Below are 23,840 nucleotides of genomic sequence, written 5' to 3'. Positions count from 1 at the left end.
ATTTTTGTCCATCAAGCTGTTTTATTGTGGTGCTGTCTTCTAGCTCAGAGTTCAGTTTCAGCAGTTGTCAGGTTCCTGAGCCAGCATCGATGCTGTTATTTGGCTCTTCTCTTCATTAGTTGATTAAAAGAAATGAAAATCAGAAAAATAAAAGTGCTGATACTAGAGATGTTCAAGGACCCATTCTAATAATACAGTGGAAATAAAGATGGCAATCACCAGGTGGGTCACAGGGGGCAATGTTTGGCCTCCTTCAGGTATTCTTTGCACCTGAGCTGGTCTAGATTGTATTGTGAAGGCAAGAAAGAGTTAAAGAACCAGTTCAAAAGGCTGTGCTCCCCCTCCAGAATAGTATATGACAAAACAAAAATATCAAAGTCCAGGGTTAAACTTCTGCACATTTCAAGCATGTTTCCAGGGATATGAAATTCAAAGCGTCATCAGTGGCATGACTGACACAGAGAAAAATCTTTAAAGAGTGGCGGTAGCTCTTGAATAATCTTCTTAACATAGCCTCCAACATCGTAGATGGGATCCTGTGAAATGTAGAGAATCTGGCAAATGTAATTGTGTGCTGATAAATTGGATTAAAAAATAAAAAGTTAGTCATGCAGAATTGGTCTTGAACAGTTCCATTATTCTGTTACCATGTACCTCACTAACCACTTTAAAAATGTCTTCACTAATTGTTTATATTTAAATATATTTGCTGGGCCGGCCCGTGGCTTAGCGGTTAAGTGCGCTCGCTCTGCTGCTGGCGGCCCGGGTTCGGATCCTGGGCGCGCACCGACGCACCGCTTCTCCGGCCATGCTGAGGCCGCGTCCCACATACAGCAACTGGAAGCATGTGCAGCTATGACATACAACTATCTACCGGGCTTTGGGGGAAAAAATTAAAAAATAAATAAATAAAAACATAAATAAATGTATTTACTTATAACATTTGGAAGACATAACCATGTAATAAAACTATTACCATGGTGTCCCCCTGTCCTCTACGTCGCTAACCCCCAACCCACAAATCACAAAGGGAGGAATTCTTCTTGTTTTCCTTTGTACATGTTAGTGAATGAATTTTTTGTCACCTTAGTTTCTTTTCAGTATTCCTACTTCACAAAATTCTTTAAAAATGTTCGAGGTACTCGTGTAGCAGAGAGAGAAAAGTCTGCACAACAACAACAACAACAACATCATAATAACAGCTAACGCTTGTCTTGTGGTGAATCAGGAATTATTTTTAAGCCCTTTGTATACTTCACAGCAATCCTGTAAGGCCGGTACTCTGTTGTTATTATTATTATTATTATAGAGGAAGAAGCTGACGCACTGACAAAGTTGGATAGCTTGTCAAGGTCACACAGGTAGTAGGGAGCAGAGACAGGATTTAAACCTAAGCAGGTTGGCTCCAGATCCCTCATTCTTAACCACTACACACATTCCTGCCTTTATTTCCATAAAGAATGAGGGGAACAAGCATATTATAAAGTGAAAGGAGGTTTTCAGCTTTGTTGACTGCGGTTGATAATCTACTTCACAATACTCTCATTCTTACTGGATTCTGATGATGGAATATCTGGAAGGGAAAAAAGGAAGAGATGGATGCTTTGGGGGAAAACACCCAATTGATTAAATTTAAGAGTTTATGGTAACCCACAGGGCCTAGGTTTTAGCTAGGCAGTCTTCAGAGCCAGAAAGAAAAAATAAAGATTCCGTTAGGTATGGGCTGCTTTCAGATGTGAAATTTTTAGCCAATAATCATAAATGATCTTGATCAGGAGGAAGATGGAGAGGCGGGGAGTTTGAAGAGTCCACTGTGGCTTCAATGGAATATTTAAGAGCTTGGACTTAGGAGTGACTTGGAGGAAATTGGAAAGCAGAGCCAGTGACAAAGGATGACTATAAAAAAAGAAACATGATAACGGGAACCTAAAAGAGTAGTGGACTCAGGGCCTTAAAGATAACAGTATTGAGACTATGGAAAAATTTTAATGAGAACAAAAAGCAATGTCACTGCGAGTTAAAAACCAGAACAGATGGACTAATCCTAACAGGCAAGCAGAACTCCTCAACTCCTATTACACTTCTGTCCTTTTTAGACAAGAAGGTCGATCTTCAGCCTGGGAAGAGTAGAACAAATACTTGGAAGAGGAAATTGAAACTCAAGATAGGTGAGCTGATTGTGTGAAGAGCGCAGAACAGCACTAAATGCGTTCAGATCCTCAGCATAAATTTCGTCCTGGTGGGCCGAGATGCCTTGCTGACCGCTTGTAATCTTTGAAGAATTATGGAAAAGAGACTTACTAAAGGATTGGGGCTAGGATAACGTCCCAATTAAAAACACAACCAAAAAACAAAATCAAGAAGGTGTGGTTTTCAAACAAAAGAGAGAGCCCGGTGCTGACCTGGGGCCAAATTTTCAAACTAGTAATTACAAAAGGATGGCTTGCTGTTTCAATTTTCAGATGTGCACAGTAACTAGGAGACAGCATGGAATTGTTAAGAGCAGAAAAAATAATTGTTTCTTTATTCCTTTCTGTTGTTGCTAAGTTATTCAACTTGAAGACTCGGCAGAAAGGTAGGTATGCTGTGTCTGGAGTTCAGAAAAGTTTGGGAAGGGGGAAGATACGGCTGGATGTGTGGCCACCACAGGCTGCACAGGCACTTGTTAAATATACTGACTTATGCACCACATCTCTTAAGATTCTGTTTTAGTGAGTCTTGGGTTGGGACCTAGGAATCTGAATTTTAGACAGATGTCCCCGATGACTTGTTATGCTGAGCAAGTTTGGGAACTCCCTGGGCTGTATGACAGACATACCATGAGTTAGATTCATGCTGTCATCGTAGTGTTAATGCTGCTATTACTGATAGCTGATACATTGAATAACCATGTGCCAGACACTATCCTGACTGCTTTACACATATGATCTCATTTAATTCTCACACCTGCCCTGTGAGTGAGTGCTGTCTTTACTATACATGTTGTATTGTTCACATGAGGGAACTGTGACTTCTCTGAGATCTCACAGATAGTAAGTGATGGGCAGGGTTCAAACTCGGACAGTCTGGCATGTGGCAAGTCCGTGCTCCAAACTACTCCATGGACAGCCTCTCTTAAAAGCCTGGTTTATGCCTCTGGGTTGGTGGGAAGGGCAGTGTCTGGGCATGCGTCACACCCTGTCTTTGGCATCTGAGTAGCATCCTTATGAAGTCATTAGGATGTCTCATTAGACCTTCTTGATACAGAAAGCTGGGAGGAATGACTAAATCTAGATGGAATTATTAATTTATCGAGATCAGATCTTGGAGGCTTAAATGTAATTTCTTCCCCCCAGGGGCTCCAAATCAGCAGCAAAGATGCTGGAAGCTGTGACTTAACAGTTGCCTGGTAAAATAGATCGGCGTTGTTTGGCTTGACTACAAGCTCAGTATAAATCAACAGGGCCTTTGTCCATGCTGCACCTTCTGCCTGGAATGCCCTTTTCCACTTCCTCCTCTTTCTCCTGGCAAATTTTTAATCATCTTGAAAGACAGAGTCTAAATGTCACTTCAGCTATGGAGCCTTCTTTGATTTCTACAGGCAGATTTATCATCCCATTCTTTCTGCTTCTTTAGCACTTTGTTCCTGACATTATAATTTTGCGATTATCTTTCTTAGTTTGTGCCACCCATGTCACTCAGCTGGAAACATGGGGGAGGGCATCATTTCCTCCCTCTGTCCCTGCCACTGTGAGTCCCTGCCCTCACTGAGCCCTATCAATTTTAACTGTCTGCATATTGATACAATCTGCCCCTTCCTCGTTCCTGCAGCCACTGCCTGATTCAAGTCTGTGTCCTAACTTATCCCCCAGCTGTCACTTATCACCCCCCCCCAAACATTTCCCACGAAGCATCAGAGAATTTTCTATCAAGTAGGATCTCCCCGTGCTTAAAATCCCTGCCTGGCTCCCCAGAGCCAACAGGATAACCCCAAGCCCCCAACCATCTATGATCTAACCCTGTCTAACTCTCCAGCCTCAACTTTTGACTTCCTGCCTTGCTTCTTGGACTCCAGTGACACTGAACTCATTGTAATTCCCTAAGCAGTATGCTGTTTCTTGCCGCCTTGTTCCAGCTCAAGCAGTGACCGCCTGGGATGGCTTCCCCGCCAACCCCCACCGCCTGGCGACTCCTGGGTTCTACTTGGGAGGCCCCCAGACTCCTGCCCTGGGCTCCCCTCATGCCCTCTGCATCTCTCTACCTCCCAGTCGCTGCTTTCTATTGCAGTCACTTCTCTATTTTGCTGCCGCATTAAACCTTGAATTTCTTAAAGGCAGAGGCCGTGTCTGGTTCTGTTTCCAGCGGTCAATGGACACTCAGTACGTGTTTCCTGAAAGAATTGTACTGTAATTATTTGTTCTACTTGGAAAGACTATAGAGAGAACCTTGCTTCTTCCTCTTTCTGGATGTGAGGTCTTGAGTATTTCACGTCTGAGTGAGAATCTATTTGCTCCTTTGCAAAATGTGGATAATTTCACCCCCCTCAAGGGGCTATTATGAGAATTAAGAGAGAGAGCGATATTTCATAAAACTTAACACACTATTCCAGGGGTCTGCAGGCTACAGTCCTGATGCCCATTTTCATATGGGCAAGAATGTTTTTCACCTTTTTAAATGCTTAAAAGCTTTTAAAAAATCAGAAGAAGAATATTTTTGACACTTGAAAATTAATGAAATTCAAATTTCAGTGTCCATAAATAAAGTTTTATCTGAATGAACAGAGCCACGTTCATTCATTTCTGATGGTCTATGACTGCTTTTGCACTGCAACAGCAGATCAGCAGAGATCCTATGGCCTGCCAAGCCTCCAGTATTTACTGTCTGACCCTTTATAGAAAAATGTTCACTGACCCTTACGTTACTCAAATATTAAGAAAATGCACGTGATTCACAGCCTCCTCCTTGCACCGCAGGGAACATTCTGAGGGGAGGGTTCCTTTCTTTGAACTTCTGGAGCCTCATCCTGGGCCTGGCAGCCTAATCAGTTAATGTTGGGGGTGAGCCACACTGGCAGGGTTTTGGTTTTCTGAAAAGGAGGATGTTCCAGAAAGAGTTTAGTGCGCTGTTTGAGGAGATAATGGGCTTCCCACTGCTGGGGGTGCTAAAGGGTAGGTGGACACTCGTTTTTCATGGGTTGCTGTAGAACAGGGTGTCTCACCCTTGGCCCTATTGACATTTTGGGCTGGATAATTCTCTGTGGTGGAGGCTGTCCTGTGCAGTGTGTGATGTAGCAGCGTCCCTGGCCTTTAGCCACTAGAAGCCATGAGCACCCACCTCCCGACTGCAGCAACTAAATGTGTGCAGACATTGCCAAATGTCCCCAGGGGGGCAAAGCCACGCCGGGTTGAGACCAATGTTGTAAATGTTCAAACATCAGCTATGGGTTAAACTAGAGAACTTTCAATGTCCAAAAAGCTATAGCCATCAGAGGCTGCATGAGTGGAGTCAGCTTCCCTGGGTGGATCTTGTCACTGGCTCTGTGGGCTTCTCCAGTCTCAGACCTAGTTCAGCCCCAGCCTTGTAGGGTTGCATTAGATGAGATATTGATGTACCAGCACAGTGCTTGACATGAAGTAAGCCTGAAATATCTCCAGTTTGGAGAGTCTGTTCATTTCAGTGCTTCTTGTTAGTTTTTTGAACATGTTAATTTTGTTATTTTTGGACTGAGTGTTAAGAGAGGAAATTAATAATAAATTAATAGGCAAAAATATCTATTTTAATAATTTTATGGAGCCTGGTTTTAAGAAAATGCATTATAGAATAATAACAGCATGTTATTTTGTGGATCCGTTTTGTCTTGGGGAAGAATAATTTAGAAAAGTTTGAGCTGTTTAAAACAAATTTGAAAGTCTCATAAAGTAATACATGACCCCCATGGGTTTTTAATACTGGTCGCCGGTATTTGTTGGAGATGTGCTTTGCCAACATAGTTTCAGGAATTCTCACAGCCACTCCATGCAGGTGGGTCCCCTTTCCTAGATGAGGAGAATGAGCAGAGAGGTTGAGGAAGGGGTAGCACGTTGAGGACAGAGGTTCCCTTTTCTGAAATAAGGTGGAGACGGAAACTCAGAAGTGAACATTCACAGTATGACTGATGGACTTGATGTGGCCTTGAAATCCCATTCCTGTGGGTTTGAGTGAGGAGCACGTTGGTGCTTATTCCCTTACCTTAGGACAGATCCACTGGAAAACATGACAGTAGTGGTGGAGTTAAAGCAAAGATGACAGTGTTCCTCTGCTGTTTAGACTTCATTGATCTCTGGGTGCTTACCTGTAGCACTGCACGCTGCCGTGACCTGAATGCCCAGGTTGGAATGTGACCCTGGTTTACTGCATGCCTCCCCTTGTTTGCCTCTGATCTGCTGCCCCTGCTCTGTTCCCACCTACCCCCCTGGGTGGGAAACTGCCTCGGCCTCCCACTGTAGAAGCCTGGACTGGAGGTGAAGAGGCCCACCCCTAACCTATCCGTGGGACACAGATTTACAGCACATGGGTCCCTTTTATATAGTGAACTGGGGAGTTCCCTTTATTTGTTGTGGTTAGCTAAAAGCAAAAGCTTTCACTTACTGAGTGCTTGCTTTGTGCCAGGCCCAGGGTAAGTGCCTGGAGATTTACAGCTGGCAAGTATCGAAATATCGCCTGGTAGCCCAAACTTGACGGGTGGAAGCCCAACTTCTTACTTCTCAGTTAGTCCCTAATGTTTTCTCTTTCTTATTATGAAATATGTAGAGCATACAGGATATATAGGAAATAATATAATTTGCACCCATGTGCCTACGCACATCTTCACATTTTACCGTTCACTTTAGATTCCTTTTGAAAGAAATGAATTATTACAAATAAAATCAAAGCTACCTGTATGATCCTTCATGTCGCCTTTCCTGTCTTGCCCTCCCCTGGAGTAGCCACTAGCCTACACTTGGTGTTTATCACTGCCTTGTACATTTTTATGCATGTCAATAATGTTACATTATCTTTTGTATTTAAACTTTATGTATAAAAATGGAGTCATCAATCATGCCTTTTATTTTTATTTTTTTTGCAAGATTCACACTGCAGTGTGCTTTGTCTCGAATCTAAATTTGGAATGTTGTCTAAATAAATTTCTGAACTTACTAAAAATAATAGTCATCCTAGCTTGATTTATAATTAAATTTCTCTTTCAACTTTGCATGGAAGTTAAAGACACTGACTGTTTGTTTGTTTGTTTTGAGATGTAACCCTGTGGGTAAATGTAGCTCCACTTCTTCCATTTTAATGTTGTTGAGCGCTCCTTTCTTTGTCTATGTGAAAGTATATTAGTCCGTTCTCCCGTTGATGGCTGTTCGGACAGTCTCCAGGTCCTGCGGCTATAACCACGTGGCGGTGAACATTCCCGCACGTGTCTACTGGGACGCCCAGGGGAGAGTTTCCCTAGGAATATACCTACCGTGTGGGATATGTCCACATTCGTCTTCACTAGAATTTCCAGATTGCACTTGCATGTGACTGTACCAGCTTCCACTAGCCCCTTCGTAAGGGGTTATCCTTGTGTATATCCTGTATCCTTGAGTTGATACAATCCTTTCTTGTACATAACAGACTTGCTAATTTGATGGATCTGAACTAATATCTCACTGTTGCTTCTAATGCATTTTTGAGATTGAATACTGTGTGATATTTAACAAAGTCCAAATTGACTTTTTTTTTTACTTTCTCGGATCTGAGAAGAACAGTTTAAGTATTGGTTAGTCTGGATTTTTACGACTTACTCTTTGCAAAACTTCACACACACAGTCCAGGTGGTCCTTTGATTGCGAAGCTGCACTGTATCGCTGCATTCGGACAACTGCTTCAAGGTCTCTATTTCTGGGGCTTCCCTTTCTGCGTCCTCCCAATTTCGGATTCTCCTCACCAGTGCAGACTGCTCCCAGTGCAGGCCCTGCAGCTGTGAAATCCCTCCCTCTGGCAGGCTCTGTCCACTCTTCCTCCTCCTGTATTTGGATCCTCAACAGTGCAGGGTGAAGTTTCCTATAATTATTGTAAATGCTGCACAAGTGCTACTGAGGGGTAATCGTCTTGTGTTGATGTCAATAGGGCTGGAAGAAGTAGTGAAACTAACTTGGAGGGGTGGCTGGATCGTACTTGGTGTGACTGAGTTTTAACCACCCTGGGTAGTTAACTGTGTATGTAGATGATAGAGAGGAAGATGGCAAGAGATAGTTACTTTCTAATTTTTACATATAAAAAGGAAACATAATTGTATTCATCTTTATTTATATTTTTAATGGCTCCCTGCCCTTCATATTAGAGAAATATATACTTTTGGTTGACTGATTTTACTTCGTATAAAATACTTTACATCCTGCAGTAAGTATATTGCAGTTTTGTTGTTTAATTAACAGGCTATATTGAAACAAACTTCATAGTCAGAGAATTAGATGGGAATATAAAGATCTATATACTTGAATGTATACGTTTTTCTTGACAAGTTAAGTTAGTGATGGTGACTTGTGGAGCTTAAAAACTGTTTGGCTGTCCCCCATCCCGAGGTCCACTTGATCATTCCTCAGTCACAATGACCATTTTAATGGAAATGTTCAGCCCTTAGAAGAACCTAGAATGTGTATTATTTAGATTTGCCTGGACAAGACAAGTGGGATTTGTTTCTTCTACTCCAGTTATCAAAAAGATTAACCCTTTGCCCTCTACATTCTAATTGTAACCATTCGGAAACAAAGGAGTTGTTTGTACAAGATAGTTGGGAAAATGAGGCTTTATGCCAAATGGAATGTTTCTTGGTTGAAGGAGGTAGCAATCATTGCACACGTTTTTTTTTCTTGTGTTGCAGGCGTTTGTAGAGACTTCTGGTGAAATCGCATTATGCAAGACTGGATTTCCTGAAGATGTTTACAGTGCAGTCTTATCACAGGACGTGCATGAAGGACAGCCTCTTCTCAATGGTACTATCTCAAAAGATGTATTTGTACATACAGTGTCTATGCGCTTGAAACAAATTAGCTATTAAAAAGTCTCTAAGTCATCTCTACTGTATAACCAGCATGAATTTTTCACAATCACTATAATGAGACTGTGGGGACTTTATTTTAGGATTACAGAAGAGCTCATGAATCTCTTATGCACATAACTGGAAGGCTCCTGATCTCTTGAAAATTTTAGATTTATTTTTAATTTATAGTGGAAACCATTACACAATGAATTAAAAATTTTTTTTGCATGCATTGCGCTTATTTTGAAGAATAATATTTAGCAAACATCTGATTCTATTGGTTTTAAAAATTATTTACGGCAAAAATCCACTTCGTGTTTTGAATTAAAGAAATTACTATAATATTATCTTTGATAAAACATGTCAAACTTTAATGTTTAGCTAAATTATAATGAACAGATTTGGCAGGTAAAGTCTTGAGGCAGGAGCATGAAATCCGTATTTTTGTTATGACATTGTTTATAGGAATTACTAGATAGCTAATTTAGTTGTAACATATGTGAATCTCAAATATAGACTCATCTCCTATTTAAATATGGATCAGGTTCATTATAGTTATCATGTGAAAACTCTTGCCAATAAGTCTAGATAAAATCCGAAATAAAACTTGAGAATCAAAAGCAAAATTGAAAGCCCCTTCCTTTACCTCTAATTGAAAGCAAATAAAATTTTGGTTAGTAGTATTTTCACGGACTTATTTATCATTACACAAATTGTCATTGAAATGGGAAAGCAAGAATTGATTAGTAAGTTGTATTTAAATTCTAATTCCTCACAAATCGGGCATATCTCTGAGGCTGTTTTAGAGAGCTGCTTTTAGAAAATCTGTGCAACTTCAACTAATTAATTTACACAGGGCTCTACTGCACAGCCTTAATTGAAGTGTCTCTGCAGCACTGACAAGCCTTAGTGGTGCAATACTTAAGAATACCATAGCCGGAGGACTTCGAAATGTAAATGGCCTCTTAGCTACTAAGGTTCTTTGGTGCAGATTATCATTTTATTTTCATTTCTATTCTAATTGTGATTTGCTCACACCCATGTGATCTCTCTGAAGTTGATTTTTTTTAAGACATCTTCTTGTCCCTGCCTCATTACATGGTATTTTAATAAATAAACGTCAAATCAACATTTACTAGTCTGTCTTAACACTGAATTGCTATCTCATCTAGTGGGTAATAGTTGACATGATATAGGTTTAACTCAAATCAAAGTGTATAGATTAATATGAGTCTTGGAGTTCTTCTGTACATTTGTCATTTTTTTTTAATCTGTAAATTATTATGTGGCATCCTAGGATCTATGTGATCTGTAAATATTATTTTAATACTGGAAAAATATTTTGATATGATTCTATAGATAATTCAGACAGATAAAACATATCATTGAAATTTGTTGCGTTTTTGCCATTTACTTGTGAGATTCATTTTTAAATGGATAATTCCTTCCCCTAGTCTCTTTTCCTAGTTGAAATTTGCTGGTTACAGATAAACGCGTGGTCTGTCACTAGAAACCATTGATATGAAATACATTGGCATATTGAATAGTTTTGAAAATGAAAGTCTGTTTTCAATTATTAGATAGTTCTCATGACAGTAGACATTGGGCAGTTGCTTGCCAGTCTCTTTTTAGTATAACCTGGAAACTTGGGATTTGGCTAGAGTTGTAAATGTGAAAGATTGAAAATACTTTTGACTTTGTGCTCTAGCCACCACTGAGAGAAATGTGTATGGTAGTCTCTGGTAGAATTTCTACAGTTTGGGTATGGCCAGTTGTTACTATTTTTATCTTTTGGCTTTTTTTTAAAACTGTTTCTCTCATCACCCATCATTACTTTTTTTCTTTATCATTCATAGAATATGTTAAAGGACACCAGCATCTTAAAGCTTAAAGTATCAAGTTCAAAATATTGATTAGTAGAAAATAATATTTTTGGGAGAAGGAAGAAAACTTACACAGGCTTTTGTGAAACATCAACATTCCCTTTTACAAGAACATTGTCACCAGTTATGTTTCTCTTGGAGAACTGTTACCTAGAAGAATTCTAGATTTTTACCTTTTATCTGTTTTTGGAGTTTGTAGTGGGATGATAATCCAAAGGTGCATCTATAGACTGAACCCAGATACCGTGCCATAATTATGTTCATGAATTCTGTGTACTGTAGTACGTCCATTCACCTTGTATTACTAGAGCTGAAAGGATCTATTGCTAGGCCAGCCTAACTGATGACTTTTGCCATGGTTTTATAATGTATAGTGTTTAAGGAGAGAAGTAATTGTACATAAGAAACATGCAACAGTTTTCCAAGGCATTTGCCTCATGGCAAGTTCTACCATATTAAGATTGACTTAGAGTCCAAGATCCTGTTGAAATCATAACTCCCAACTCTTGATACTTCCTTTAATTTCCCATTGATGACGTTTGGGGAGAGGAGGACAGTAGTCACCAGTATGTATAGTATGGTTTCATAGGATACATCCCTGACACACCAGACCTTGTACAAAAGTTTAACATTTTGATGTAGAGGTGCTGTGAATGCTGATTATTTTTCAAACAACTAAGCCACATAATCTTTGTGATGGTGCTTGAAAAACATTAAGCATTAGATGAGGATACAAGGTGGTATTTAGTCATGTTAGAAAAGCTACGTAGAAGAAGCATGAAGTAGAGCATTCCCTTCTCCCCATCCCTCTTTTGTTTTTGCTATTGTAATGAATTTTATAGAAAGAGTGGACCCAATGAACTAGTTATATCTCTCTAGTTTCTCTTCTGGTTTTCATCAGTGTGTGTTTTGTAAAGTCATAAAGAGGGCAAAGGTATTTTGTGATCAACCTTTACATTTCTTGTTATATCATGTTGAATATTTCCACTCTTTTGAAAATAGTTCAGTATATAAAAAATGGCTATAAAGGCCTTTGTTCCATTTTGTTAGCAAAATTAGATTTTGCTTAACTATGCCTCTATTTTTGCACTTACAGGTTGTTTCCAATTTTTCTGTCTTATATATAGTACTGCTATGAAGACTTTTTTTAGAGAGCTTTGATTTTTCTTTAGGGATATTTTCTTTGAGGATTTGTGTTCAAAAGTAGAATTATTAGGCCAAAGGGAATGTAGCATATGACAGTATTTTTTTTTTTTTCATTTTTGTAGGACTCTTCTTTACAGGGCTAAAAGTATGTTAGTTCTTTTCTACATCCTCATTACCATTTAGTTTTATAATGTTTTCCCTTTTCCTGTTCCCCTCGGGTGAAAAACATTCCTTTTTTATCCTGTGGTATTCTCTGTGTTTGCCTTTATAAATTAAGATCAATTTTAATATGTTCAGATAGTCATTTTTACCTTGTATTTTTCTATTCTGTTTTAAAAGCATTTATTACCAACCTGCTCATTTTACAGATAAGCAAATTAGAGCTCAGAGAGATTAGAGGCTTTTCCTATGATTATACAGCTCTTTCGATTGTTAGCTGCAGATTTAGAATTAGAACCCCGGTTCCCCCGTTCCTAATTTTGTGCTGATGATGGTGATGATTTAAAAAACCCTTATGGAATAATGCAGGGAAGAGTGAGGGCTAATGGGAGCTAGCCCAACTGTGCAGGTGTCTTGTGACAGGTTTATCTTAGCGCTGGTCTTCGTTATTCCCCACTTATCACCATGACTTTGGTGTTACTAGACGTATTTGGGAATTCTTGACTATCAGGCAAACAACCCCCCCATAATTAAAAAATATCTTTCAATTATTGTCACCATGAGTATTTTGCACATACTTGTTTACAAGCAGAAAAATTTAGGGCTTTGGAAAATAACATTTAGTCTTTAATATTTAACTTTTGCTCCACTGAAGTAGAAAAATCTCTTGTGGTCGCACATTACTTGAAAATAAAATAACTGCAATCATAAATTTTCATTCTGTCTCCAGCAGTGTACCTGACACTAGGAAATAGCAACCACACTGTGACACGGCAGAGAGGATCTAGGCTGCTTTTAGTGTGGACGTCAGAGTGATTTTCTTGTGTGTTTTGCATTGGTGGTCTGCATGCTTAGACATTTCACTAAGTAAACTCCTCCAACTCTGGTCAACATAAATAGCAACCTGCAATTACCAAGAATATTTTCAGTAATCCATTCATACTCACCAACTCTGGGCAGTGCATGATGATTATTTTCAACTAGACAGAATTTGATTTAGATTAGTTTACTTACTGATTGAGGCTGGTCTACAATAACATGCTCGGAGGAAGCTGCAGTATCATATCTTTAGATAACAGTACTGAAATATTTTTTATTAGTTTAGTAGGACTATACAACTGCATTACTTTTTTAGTAATATGAGTATTTTTGTATGACATGTGTTACTGAGTTGGGAAGCCATATTATTTTAAGCAGTTCTGTTGTGTTCCAGGCTTGTATGAATTTGTTATGAAACCTTGGCTTTTGTTTTAATTTTTTTTAATTTTTATAAATCTTCTTTTTTGTTATTGAATGTGTAAATGTTTTAAAATATTTGAAAGGTAGGTTTGTAAACATCTTGTTTATAAAGTCGGCTAGCCCCTTGTACTTTACCGATTTGCAGTTGATTGTGGGAAAAGGCACGAAGTACTGAGATTGTTCTCTTGGATATTGATGACAAGCTCTCAGGAGTTGCAAATGAAACACAGCCATGTAGATTCTCAGGGGTGGAGAACTTTTTTTATACTTTATGACAGTTTTATTTTTTTTAAAGAGCAATTAGGTATATAATAAGATCAAAATAAGAACTAAGAAATTTCATCCTTATTTTCATCATAATCATTTAGACTTTATTTCAGACTTGGAATTTTTTATATCCGTTTTGATATATTTTAAGTTCAGCTTTCTTAATGCAGTGCTGCAAACCAAGATAAGCCAGTTAGGGTGGTCTCTCTCTTTTTTTTTTTTTTTTTAATCTTTTTGCAGTTCTTCACAGCCATCAGTAGTTTGGAGTGGCTGAGGTCTGCTCTCTCCCAAACTAGCAGTCGGATCTGCATTAAAGAAAGTAAGTCACAGTTCACATATGCAGACCTATTAGCAAGCAGGTACCCGAATTGTTTAAAATCTGTCCTTCTAAGATCAGAGAGCCCTTTCTCTCTGTTCTTTTAGGCTCTTTAGTAAGCATCTATTGGGGAGTAGAAAATAAACACAATAAATAAGTAAAATTTACTGTACATTAGGTGGTATAAATGCTACAGAGAAAAATAAGGCAGAGAAGGGAAAGAGGGAGAATGTATAGTTCTGCAGTTTAGATAGGATGGTCATGGGAGGCTCATTGCATAGGAGACATTTGAGTAAGAACCGATGTTGGTGATGGTCCAAGAGCTACAGATATCTAGGGGAGAAGCATTCAAAATAGAGCAAACAGCAAGTGCAAGAGCCCTGGGGCAGAAGTGCATCTGGAATGTTGAAGGAACAGCAAGGAGACTGGTGTGATGATAGTGGAGAGAGGAAGGGGCAGAGTAGGAGGCGATGAGGTGAGACAAGGCTAGAGCAGTAACAGGCCACGGTGTGTGGGGCCTTGTAGACCACTGTAAGGACTTTGGCCTTGACTGTGAGGAGTAAAAAGCTATTAGAGGGCTTTCAGCAGAGGAAATACATGATCTGACTGACAGAATAGTGCCATTCTGGCTGTTGTGTTGAGAAAAACCAAAGGGGATAAGAGAGGAGGAGGAGACCAGTTAGGAGGCTGGTGACAATCTAGGTGAGAGAAGATGGTGGCTTGGACCCAGGTGGTAGCAGTAGAGGTAGGAGAAAGGTTCACATCCTGAATATTTAAAAAAATAATTTATTGAAGTGAAGTTCACATAATATAACATTAGACATTTTAAAGTGAACCATTCAATGTAACTTAGTACATTTTAATATTTTGTAACCACCACCTCTATCTAGTTCTAAATCATTTTCATTACTTCAAAGTAAAACCCCTTATCCATTAAGCATTTTCTCCCAAATTCTCCCTCCCCCAGGTCCCACAACCCTTTTGTGTCTGGCTTCTTTCACTTAGCATAATGTTTTGGAGATTCATCCAAACTGTAGCAGTTATCAGTACTTCATTCTTTTTTATGGCTGAATAGTATTCCATTATATGTATGTATGTATGTATGTGTATAGTTTACAATTTGTTTGTAAACTATTTGTTTACCCATTCATTAGTTGATGGATGTTTGGGATGTTTTCACCTTTTGGCTATTGTGAATAATGCTGGTATGAACATGTATATACATGTACTTTTTGTTTTTTTTTGTGAGGGAGATCAGCCCTGAGCTAACATCCATTGCTAATCCTCCTCTTTTTGCTGAGGAAGACTGGCCCTGAGCTAACATCTATTGTCAATCCTCCTCCTTTTTTTTTTTTTTTATTTCCCCAAAGCCCCAGTAGATAGTTGTATGTCATAGTTGCACATCCTTCTAGTTGCTGTATGTGGGACGTGGCTTCAGCATGGCTGGAGAAGCGGTGCGTCGGTGCGCGCCCGGGATCCGAACCCTGGCCGCCAGTAGTGGAGCGCGTGCGTTTAACCGCTATGCCACGGGGCCAGCCCTACATGTACTTTTTTGAGTACCTGTTTTCAATTCTTTTGGGTATATACCTGGGAGTGGAATTGAGGGGTCATATGGTAATTCTATGTTTAACTTTTTGAGGAACTGCCAAACTCTTTTCCACAGCAGCTGAACCATTTCACGTTCCCACTAGCAGTATGCAAGGGTTCTAATTTCTCCATATCCTCACTAAAACGTATTATTTTCCATTTATGATTGTAGCCATTCTAGCAGGTGTGAAGTGGTACCTCCTTTGCATTTCCCTAATGACTGCTAATGTGGAGTATCTTTTCATATGTATCATTTATATATGTTCTTTGGAAAAATGTCTATTCAAATCTTTCCCCCATTTTTTAACCGGATTGTTTGTTTTTTGTTTTTGAGTTGTAAGGTTTCTTTATATATTCTGGATACTAGCCCCTTACCAGAGATATGATTTGCAAATATTTTCTCTCATTCTCTAGCTTGTCTTTTCATTTTCTTGATGATGTCCTTTTATGCACAAAATTTTTTAACTTTAATGAAGTCCATTTTATCTGTTTTTCCTCTTGTTGCTGTTGTTTTTGGTGTCATATCTAAGAATCCACTGCAAAATCTAAGGTCATGAAGATGTACACCTATGTTTTCTTCTAAGATTTTTATGGTTTTAGCTCTTATGTTTAGGTCATTGACCTGTTTTGAGGTAATTTTTGTATGTGGTGTGAGACAGAAGTCCAACTTCATTCTCTGAGTATGTTTTGACAATAGAACTGAAAGGATTTGATGGATTGGATGAGTGGTGTGAAAAAAGAGGAGTCAAGGATGACTCCATGATATTTTGTCTGAACACTGAGAAGGAGGTTAGTCACTGTGATGGGGAACATCAGGAACTTGGTTTGAATCTGTGGAGATGAATATCAGAGATGTCAAGGAGACATTTAGATATGGGTTTGGGGTTCAGTGGAGTGGGCTGGGCTGCAGAGTGGGGAGTGCTAAGTGTATAAACAGTTAAGTAAAGCCATGACCGAGGGTGAAATCACTAAGGAGCGAGTGTGAGGAGGAGAAAACCAAAGAAAGAACAGAAATGGTTTCACATTGAGCCTTTGAGCACTCCAGTGTTAGGAAGTCAGGATTAAGAGGCGGAATGGAGACTGACTGGGGAGGCAGGAGAAGAATCAGTACGGTGTGGTATCTTTGAAGGCAAGTGAGGGAGTGTTGTAAAGAGAGGGAGTGATCATCTGTGCCAAATGCTACTGAAGGGTCAACCCAGATGAGGACAGAGAATTCACCATTGACTTCACAACATGGAGGTAACTGGTGTCTTTATTTGGGTGTGTTCAACAGTCAGGTGGAGGAGGAAGGCTGGATACAAATTCAGTTCTTTAAAAAGGGAGAAGAGAAATTGGGTGGTTTTGGAGTTGGAGAGAGAAGCAGGGTCAACAGAGGGTTTTTTTTTTTTTTTTTGTGAGGAAGATTAGCCCTGAGCTAACATCTGTTGCCAGTCGTCCTCTTTTTGCTAAGGACGATTGGCCCTGGGCTAACATCTGTGCCCATCTTCCTCTATTTTATATGTGAGACACCTGCCACAGCATGGCTTGATAAGTGGTGCATAGGTCCGTGCCCCGGATCTGAACCTGCGAATCCCAGGCCGGGGAAGTGGAGCTGGTGAACTTAACCACCCCACTACAGGGCCGGCCCCCCAAAGGTATTTTTTAAAGATGGGAGTAACATGTTTGCATGATGATGGCAAAGAATCCAGTAGGGAGGGAAAAACTGATGGTGCAGAAGAGAGGAGATAATTGCTAGGACAATATCGCGGAGTGGACTAGAGAAATGAGATCAAGTGGGACTTAGAAATCTGTATTTATAACATGCTCCACAGATGTTTTTATGTACCTGCATTTGGGAACCACTCTAACACATTTTGTTGAGTCACTCCTAAAATGGTTTAAAATCCTTCATTTCAGCTTAATGATTTTATGTCAGCAGAAGGTTTTCTCTGCAGAAACTGCAGATAGGTAAAAATGAAACCCTTGTGGTGTTCGGGGATGTAAACAGTGTTTTCATTGCTGTAGCATCCTTGACAGATGGTTATCCAGTTTCTGCAGGAACGCCATTGCCACTCTCTCCCCCCGAATGAGGAGGAGATCGCTGCCTTACAAAGTCTGCTCCATCTTTGGAGAGCTCTAACTGTTAAAAAGTCATTTCTTAAAAAGTTTGACTGAAGCATATGTTCCTAAAATTTGTACCCACTGGTGCCGGTTTCATTTTTTGGCACCACACACAGCGGCAAGTATATTCTCTTATACCCTGAGGTCGTTCATTTCATCATTTCTCATTCAACAAGTATTTTTGAGCATTTGTCATATGCCAGGCCTTTTTCAAGAAACGGGGCAATGGTGGTCAACAAGACAAGCAAGTCTCCGTAGTAGGAACTTGTACTTAGAGATCCTTCAAATACCTGAACATAATCACCTGAGCTCCTTAAATCTTCTCTGCCGCAGGCTAAACATCAAACAGTTTCTTCAGTGGTTGAGCATTCTGGTTTATTCTTTACTTTCAAATAGAAGAAACTGAGGTGCCCTCCACAACTGAACTCCTCCCGTCTGCGTCCTGCCCATCCTGCAGAGGCTCCTTCTTGCCTTTGATGTGGATACAGTGCTTCTCCTAGTGCAGCTCGAGGTGGGATTGGCATTGTTTACCGCTGCATCGTTCTGTTGGCTCCCGTTAATGACCATGGTTAACTCAGACTCCTGGGTGTTTCTCAGATGAACTGCTTACCATCTTGCACTTGTAAAATTGATTTTTGAACTCACATGTTAGACTTGTAAGTTGATTTTTTTCAAAAAGGCCCTAGCTTCAACACCATCTGAAGACCCCACAGGCAACCCAAACACAGAGTAACCCCAGGAATCAATGCTAGTACTTATTTTAAATCCTCATTTGAACAAAGGGGTATATGATAACATTTACAAGTTTAGCTGACATAAACCATCAAATTGATGGAGTAAACCATACACACACACACGCACATACATACATAGATACATACACACACACACACACACACACACACACACTCCTTAAATCATTAAATGACCAAAAAGTGGTGGTTGATGAATTTCAGTCTACAGGAACTTCAAGACACATGTTAAGACTATATTTCAACTCAATACCTATGATTTTCTTAAAATAGCATTTCTGAACGTCATGGAATGGAGAAAAGGCCTGTTGCAGATATATGAAGGTATAAATAACAGGAGATTTAGATCATCCCAGTTGCTACTGTTTTAGATTTCTGTTGAAAAATGAATTTCATTCGTTATAGCAAAAAATAAACATTATCTGTTTTCAGGAATGCACATGTCTTATGAAAGCACATCTATAGCTGTTACAAAGTCTCCATTTCATCTTGAGGACTTGTCTGTCAGTAGATGGTTGTCCCGTAAACTGACAGAACATAAAGATGAATCCTTTATGGTGTTCAGAAATAGCATTATTTTTTCTTTTTTTTTTGGCCTTCGGTAAATGTATGTTTTGAACTGTGTCTCTGTCAGGGTCTAAAGTTTGCTTCTTTAATTGTTCCTCCTTGAATCTTTTATAGATCATTCTAGTTGGGATTTGCTCATTTGTAAAAGGGAAAGTCACTGACACTTTGATCTATTATTTTTCCTTCTTCAATGTGGACTAGGTTCCTTTTATGGATGTTTTGCTTGGCTGTTATTTTGAAAAAAATGTCTTTTAGGCTTTTTTCCCAAATGGAATCATCTCTGATGCTGATATGCATACTCTGTGTTGTATTGAGAATGAAATTGAGAATGCCAACCACTTTTGAAGACGTGGGTCTTTACACCAGGCGTGCGTCCTCTGTGCCTCACTAGAGGAGCCAGTCACTCTTTGTGATAATGTGCCATTTCACCTTGGTTTAAGATTTTCAGTAGTATGAGGAATTATCCCTTTAACATATGAATCATCAAATTTTAATTACTCTGCCTTTTAAATTGACTGTTACATGATTCTGCACTGTGTATATGCTTTTATTCTTTCCAGTTTAACTTTTGTTCCTAGTGTCTATATTAAAAAGTACAGGAAATAACTCTTCCAAAGTTCTCTTATTTTAACTTTCTTTATTTATTTTTTGGTGAGGAAGACTGGCCCTGAGCTACCTTCCATTGCCAATCTTCCGCTTTTTGCTGAGGAAGAGTAGTCCTAAGCTAACATCTGTGCCCATCTTCCTGTATTGTTTGTATGTGGGATTCTGCCACAGCGTGTGTAGGTCCGCGCCCTGGATCTGAACCTGTGAACCCCGGGCCACCAAAGCGGAACGTGCAAACTTAACCACTGCACCACCAGGTCGGCCTCTTAATGTTATTTTTTTAAACCAATATCATTGGTTTTCAGATTTTAGGGTGCTTGAGAGTTACCCTGGGAGAGCTTGTTAAAATGCAGATTCCTAGAACCCGTCCCAGATTTTAAGGTCTGGGTCCTAAGAATATGCGTTTTTACAAGTGAACTCCAGGTGACTCTAATAAAGATGGTCTTCCACCAGACTTACACAGTTGGCCTTAGCATGTATTTCCACAACAGAAACAGATCATGTTCAGTTATGTTTCCTCTGGGTTTAGATAATCAAACGCTATTCATCTGGATGGATTTTGGAGGTGTCGTACAGTCATATGTGCATAATGTTTCTGTCAAGCACAGACCACATACCTGACGGTGGTCCCATAAAATTAGTACCATATAGCCTAGATATGTAGTGGGCTATACCATCAAAGTTTGTGTAAGGGCACTCTGTGATGTTTGTACAATGACGAAATCACCTAATGACGCATTTCTGAGAACATATCGCTGTCATTCAGTGACGCACAACTGTACTTTGGAGGTTCTATATTACCTCTTCTTTCTTGCTTTTTTATATAGAAGCCGATTTTCTGTCTTTGGACAGATTACCCGCATCTATAATAGATATTGATGAATATTATGTTAACAATTGATTAGAATATATCTGTATACACTGTTACTACATTTTTTTTTGTTTTTAAACATCTGAATGTTTATTTCACCAGATGCTCAAATAAGGCCCCTAAAAAGTTCTCATATAAGTGCTAATAAATTGAGATTAAGATTCTTCACTTACGTGGTAGTAAAAAAAAAAAAAAAATTACAGCAAAGAAAATGGCGCATAAGTTCTACTTCCAGTTAATTCCTAGGGCTGAAATCTCTTCCTTTCTGGCCCCTTCATTTACTTGCTGATGTTGTGGTCTAACCAAGGGCATTGCTGTCAGAGGGGCCCTATACTTTTTCCTCTGACATCACCTGGCCTTCCTGATGTTCTCCTTTCATTATTGATGCTTGACTTTATTTAGCAGTTTATTGAATTACCTTTCCAAACCCTACAAATAAGGGCCAGTTCATTATTACCTTGTATTTCATTTCACAAGTTCACTTTAAATTAAGTATTTTCAGATTAGCAGATATTATGAATTTAAGGAAGTGTTGATAACGGAAATTCTCAGAGCCTGGGGAGAATTTGTGTTCTGTACATTCATTCAACAAATATTTGTTCTCTGTTGTGTGTAAGGAAGTCACTATGCATTGCCTGGGAAGATGCCAGTGCCCAGCTAACACTTATTAGCTGTGGTGGTAGGGAAAATAGTTGTAATTTGTGGTAATCATTTAAATTATAAATGTTTCTTTGCAGAATTTCTGTGTGGTTTTAAAGGCCAAAAATAATGGGCCACCTTAATGAACTGATCAGAGAAAAATCTCAGCAGAGCCGAATATTTGTTCTTCTAATTCCTTTGTAAAATTAAATCCTGCAGATTTTCACATTATGCATATATGTAATTATTCCTTCAGTTCAGTCACTTAGATCTGCTATGGCATCTTGTGTTGACTTGTCATCTATTCTATCAATGCAGAAGACATTTATTAAAGCATCTTGTTGCATTTATATTGTAGGAAAATGGTCCCTTATGGGGTAATCTCACACAACTGTTCAAACTGATAAAGCCCCAGTATGATATTGTCACTCCACTAATGATTAGCAAATTAGTAGATAGCATGAATTCTCAACCCGAATTAGTGCCCCGTTCTCAGAGGTTTAGTAGTTTTATATTTAAATGTTCTAATTGTTTAACCCATCACAAATAATAATTGTAATTTATTATTTTCCAGGCAACCATTTAAATAAAGTAGGCAGTTAAGAATAGATGCATCCTTTGTTTTACTGATTATTGATGTATAATGCCTGGTGGTCACAACGTGGACGTTTCAGCAATACTACATTGAAATTTGTAAAAGCCTTACTTTCGGCATTCAGATTGGTTATTTGTAAATGTGTGTTATATTTGCATAGCATTTTATGCTTCTTGAGCAATTTTATAAATTTTATTTTAGCTGCCCCAGACTCTATGAGTCAAGTAGGATGGGGGTGGGGAGCATTTCTCTTTGCACATAATGAAACTGATTTCCCAGAGGTGAAGTGATTCACTTAGAATCATAAGATTAATAAGTGGCTGAATGTGGTCTGGATGTTGTTTTCTGATTTCTGTCCATTGTGCAGAGTCCTTTCCCTCTAGCCCATGAGGTCAGTGCTTCTCACAATGGCTGCTTCTGAAGAGGATTTGGTGCACCTTCCACTTGCTCACACTGCACATGCCATTACTCACTTGCTTGTCTGGGGTTTTAAAATCCGTGTTGCCAGTCAAGGTACACGTTCATTTTCCCGTCCTTTTTTTTTCCAAGAATGATTACAAAACCTTGCTCCCTTTCCTTGAGATTCTAGTAAGTGCATCTAGAGTTCTCAGTTCTTTGGTCCTGTTGCACCACCTTTTTGAACTCTGATGGGTTCTCAACAACTTTTAGTTCTGTTTTTTGTTGTTCTTTTCTTGGGGGAGCATGTAGTTTGTATCATCACCATCTACCCAGCATGCTTTAAGCCTGGAATGTTTTCTACTTGAGAAACAGAAATTTATTTCTATGGAAGATGATAGAAGAAAAATGTAGCTTTCATGAAGCAGCATCTCGGTTTTACCAGATACAGTGGCCACAGTTAATTGGGCACAGATACAAAGGTGAAGCCTCTTGTTTGCCCCGGAATACTAGGTGTTAAGATCTAGCATATGAGAGTGCTAGAGAGCAACAGAAGACTGCATACAAACAAGAGATGTCATGGATCAATAGTGATAATACATTTTTTACTTATCAAATGACTTGTATGTGCCAGGGCCTTAATAGAAATGATCTTTAGTCATTAACATGTTCCTGCGAAAGTCGTAATCCTGTGTTACAGGTAAGGAAACTTAGATGTAAACAGTTTTAAAGTGATTTACTCAAGGCATACATACCATTAGCAAGTGGTGGCATGGGAGTTGAACCCAGGTCTGTGAGATTTCCACTTCTGTGCTCTTCCTCATGTACCGTGCTGTCTCCATAGGGTGTGCCTGAAAATGCCTCTAAGTGAGGGACCAGATTGAGCAGGGATGACTTACTGGAGAAGGCAACTGAGCTGCACTTTGGAGAATGGCAGTTTGGGTCGATAAGGAGGAGAGATAGATAAGGAGTGTGTGTGTGAGATCAGATTGACGTGGGAGGAACATTTTTGTTGGAGAATACTCCCACAAATGTAGAGTGGTGGGACCAAATCTTGATCTTTGAGTGCAGAGTGAGGGATTGAGTTGGCTGATGGGCGTGGGAGTCATCTAGAGCTGGGAAGGAGGCAATTATAGATTCTGGAGAGGACAGGATGGATGAAGTTTAGTTTAAAGGCAGTACACAGTAGGTGAATAAGGTTTTATGTGTAATCAGTTGTGTAGTGAACTTCATGGTGGCCTCCCCTGAGATCCCTCCCTCAATTGCTGTTTGGGTATTTACTCTCAGCTGCGCCATGCAGTCCATAGATTTGGGAGAAGTTTAATCCACCTCTGGTTCCAGGGAAGATGCATCATAGTCCTATTCTTCTGACTGCGATGGAACCCTTTGGACCAAGGAGGTGAAGTTTAGGGAAATATTGCTCCCTCTCAACCTGTCTGTGTCTTTTGCCCCTTACTCTCCGAGTCCCCCCACCTCCTTACCTTTCCCTCTGTGGTTCTCTCCCTCCCTCGTTGGGGATAAAGAAGCAAATACTCTCAACAGTTCCTGTCAGTCATCCACTTCTAGGCAGAGTGGAGAGAAACCTGGCCTTTGATGCAATTACTGAACTGCTGAATTAATATAATCCTGAGCTTTTCCTATCCCTGGGCTTCCGGTCATGTTGGTTGATAAGCCCCATTGATTGTGTAA

The 23,840-nt window shown here is 39.5% G+C and overlaps 1 protein-coding gene across 1 annotated transcript in view; it reads left to right on the top strand.

The window, feature by feature from the left end:
- CDH2 (cadherin 2) overlaps positions 1–23,840 on the top strand; it is a 210,817-nt gene that overhangs the window by 20,539 nt on the left and 166,438 nt on the right. Inside the window, exon 2 of the mRNA XM_058556932.1 lies at positions 8,870–8,981. Coding sequence (XP_058412915.1) covers positions 8,870–8,981 — 112 coding nt within the window. The remainder of the gene's footprint in view (positions 1–8,869; positions 8,982–23,840) is intronic.

This window comes from Diceros bicornis, chromosome 16 (genome assembly GCF_020826845.1).
Source record: "Diceros bicornis minor isolate mBicDic1 chromosome 16, mDicBic1.mat.cur, whole genome shotgun sequence".
Classification (NCBI taxonomy): domain Eukaryota; kingdom Metazoa; phylum Chordata; class Mammalia; order Perissodactyla; family Rhinocerotidae; genus Diceros; species Diceros bicornis.
Note: the sequence above shows the minus strand (reverse complement) of the source record. Positions and strands in the feature narration are given on the sequence as shown.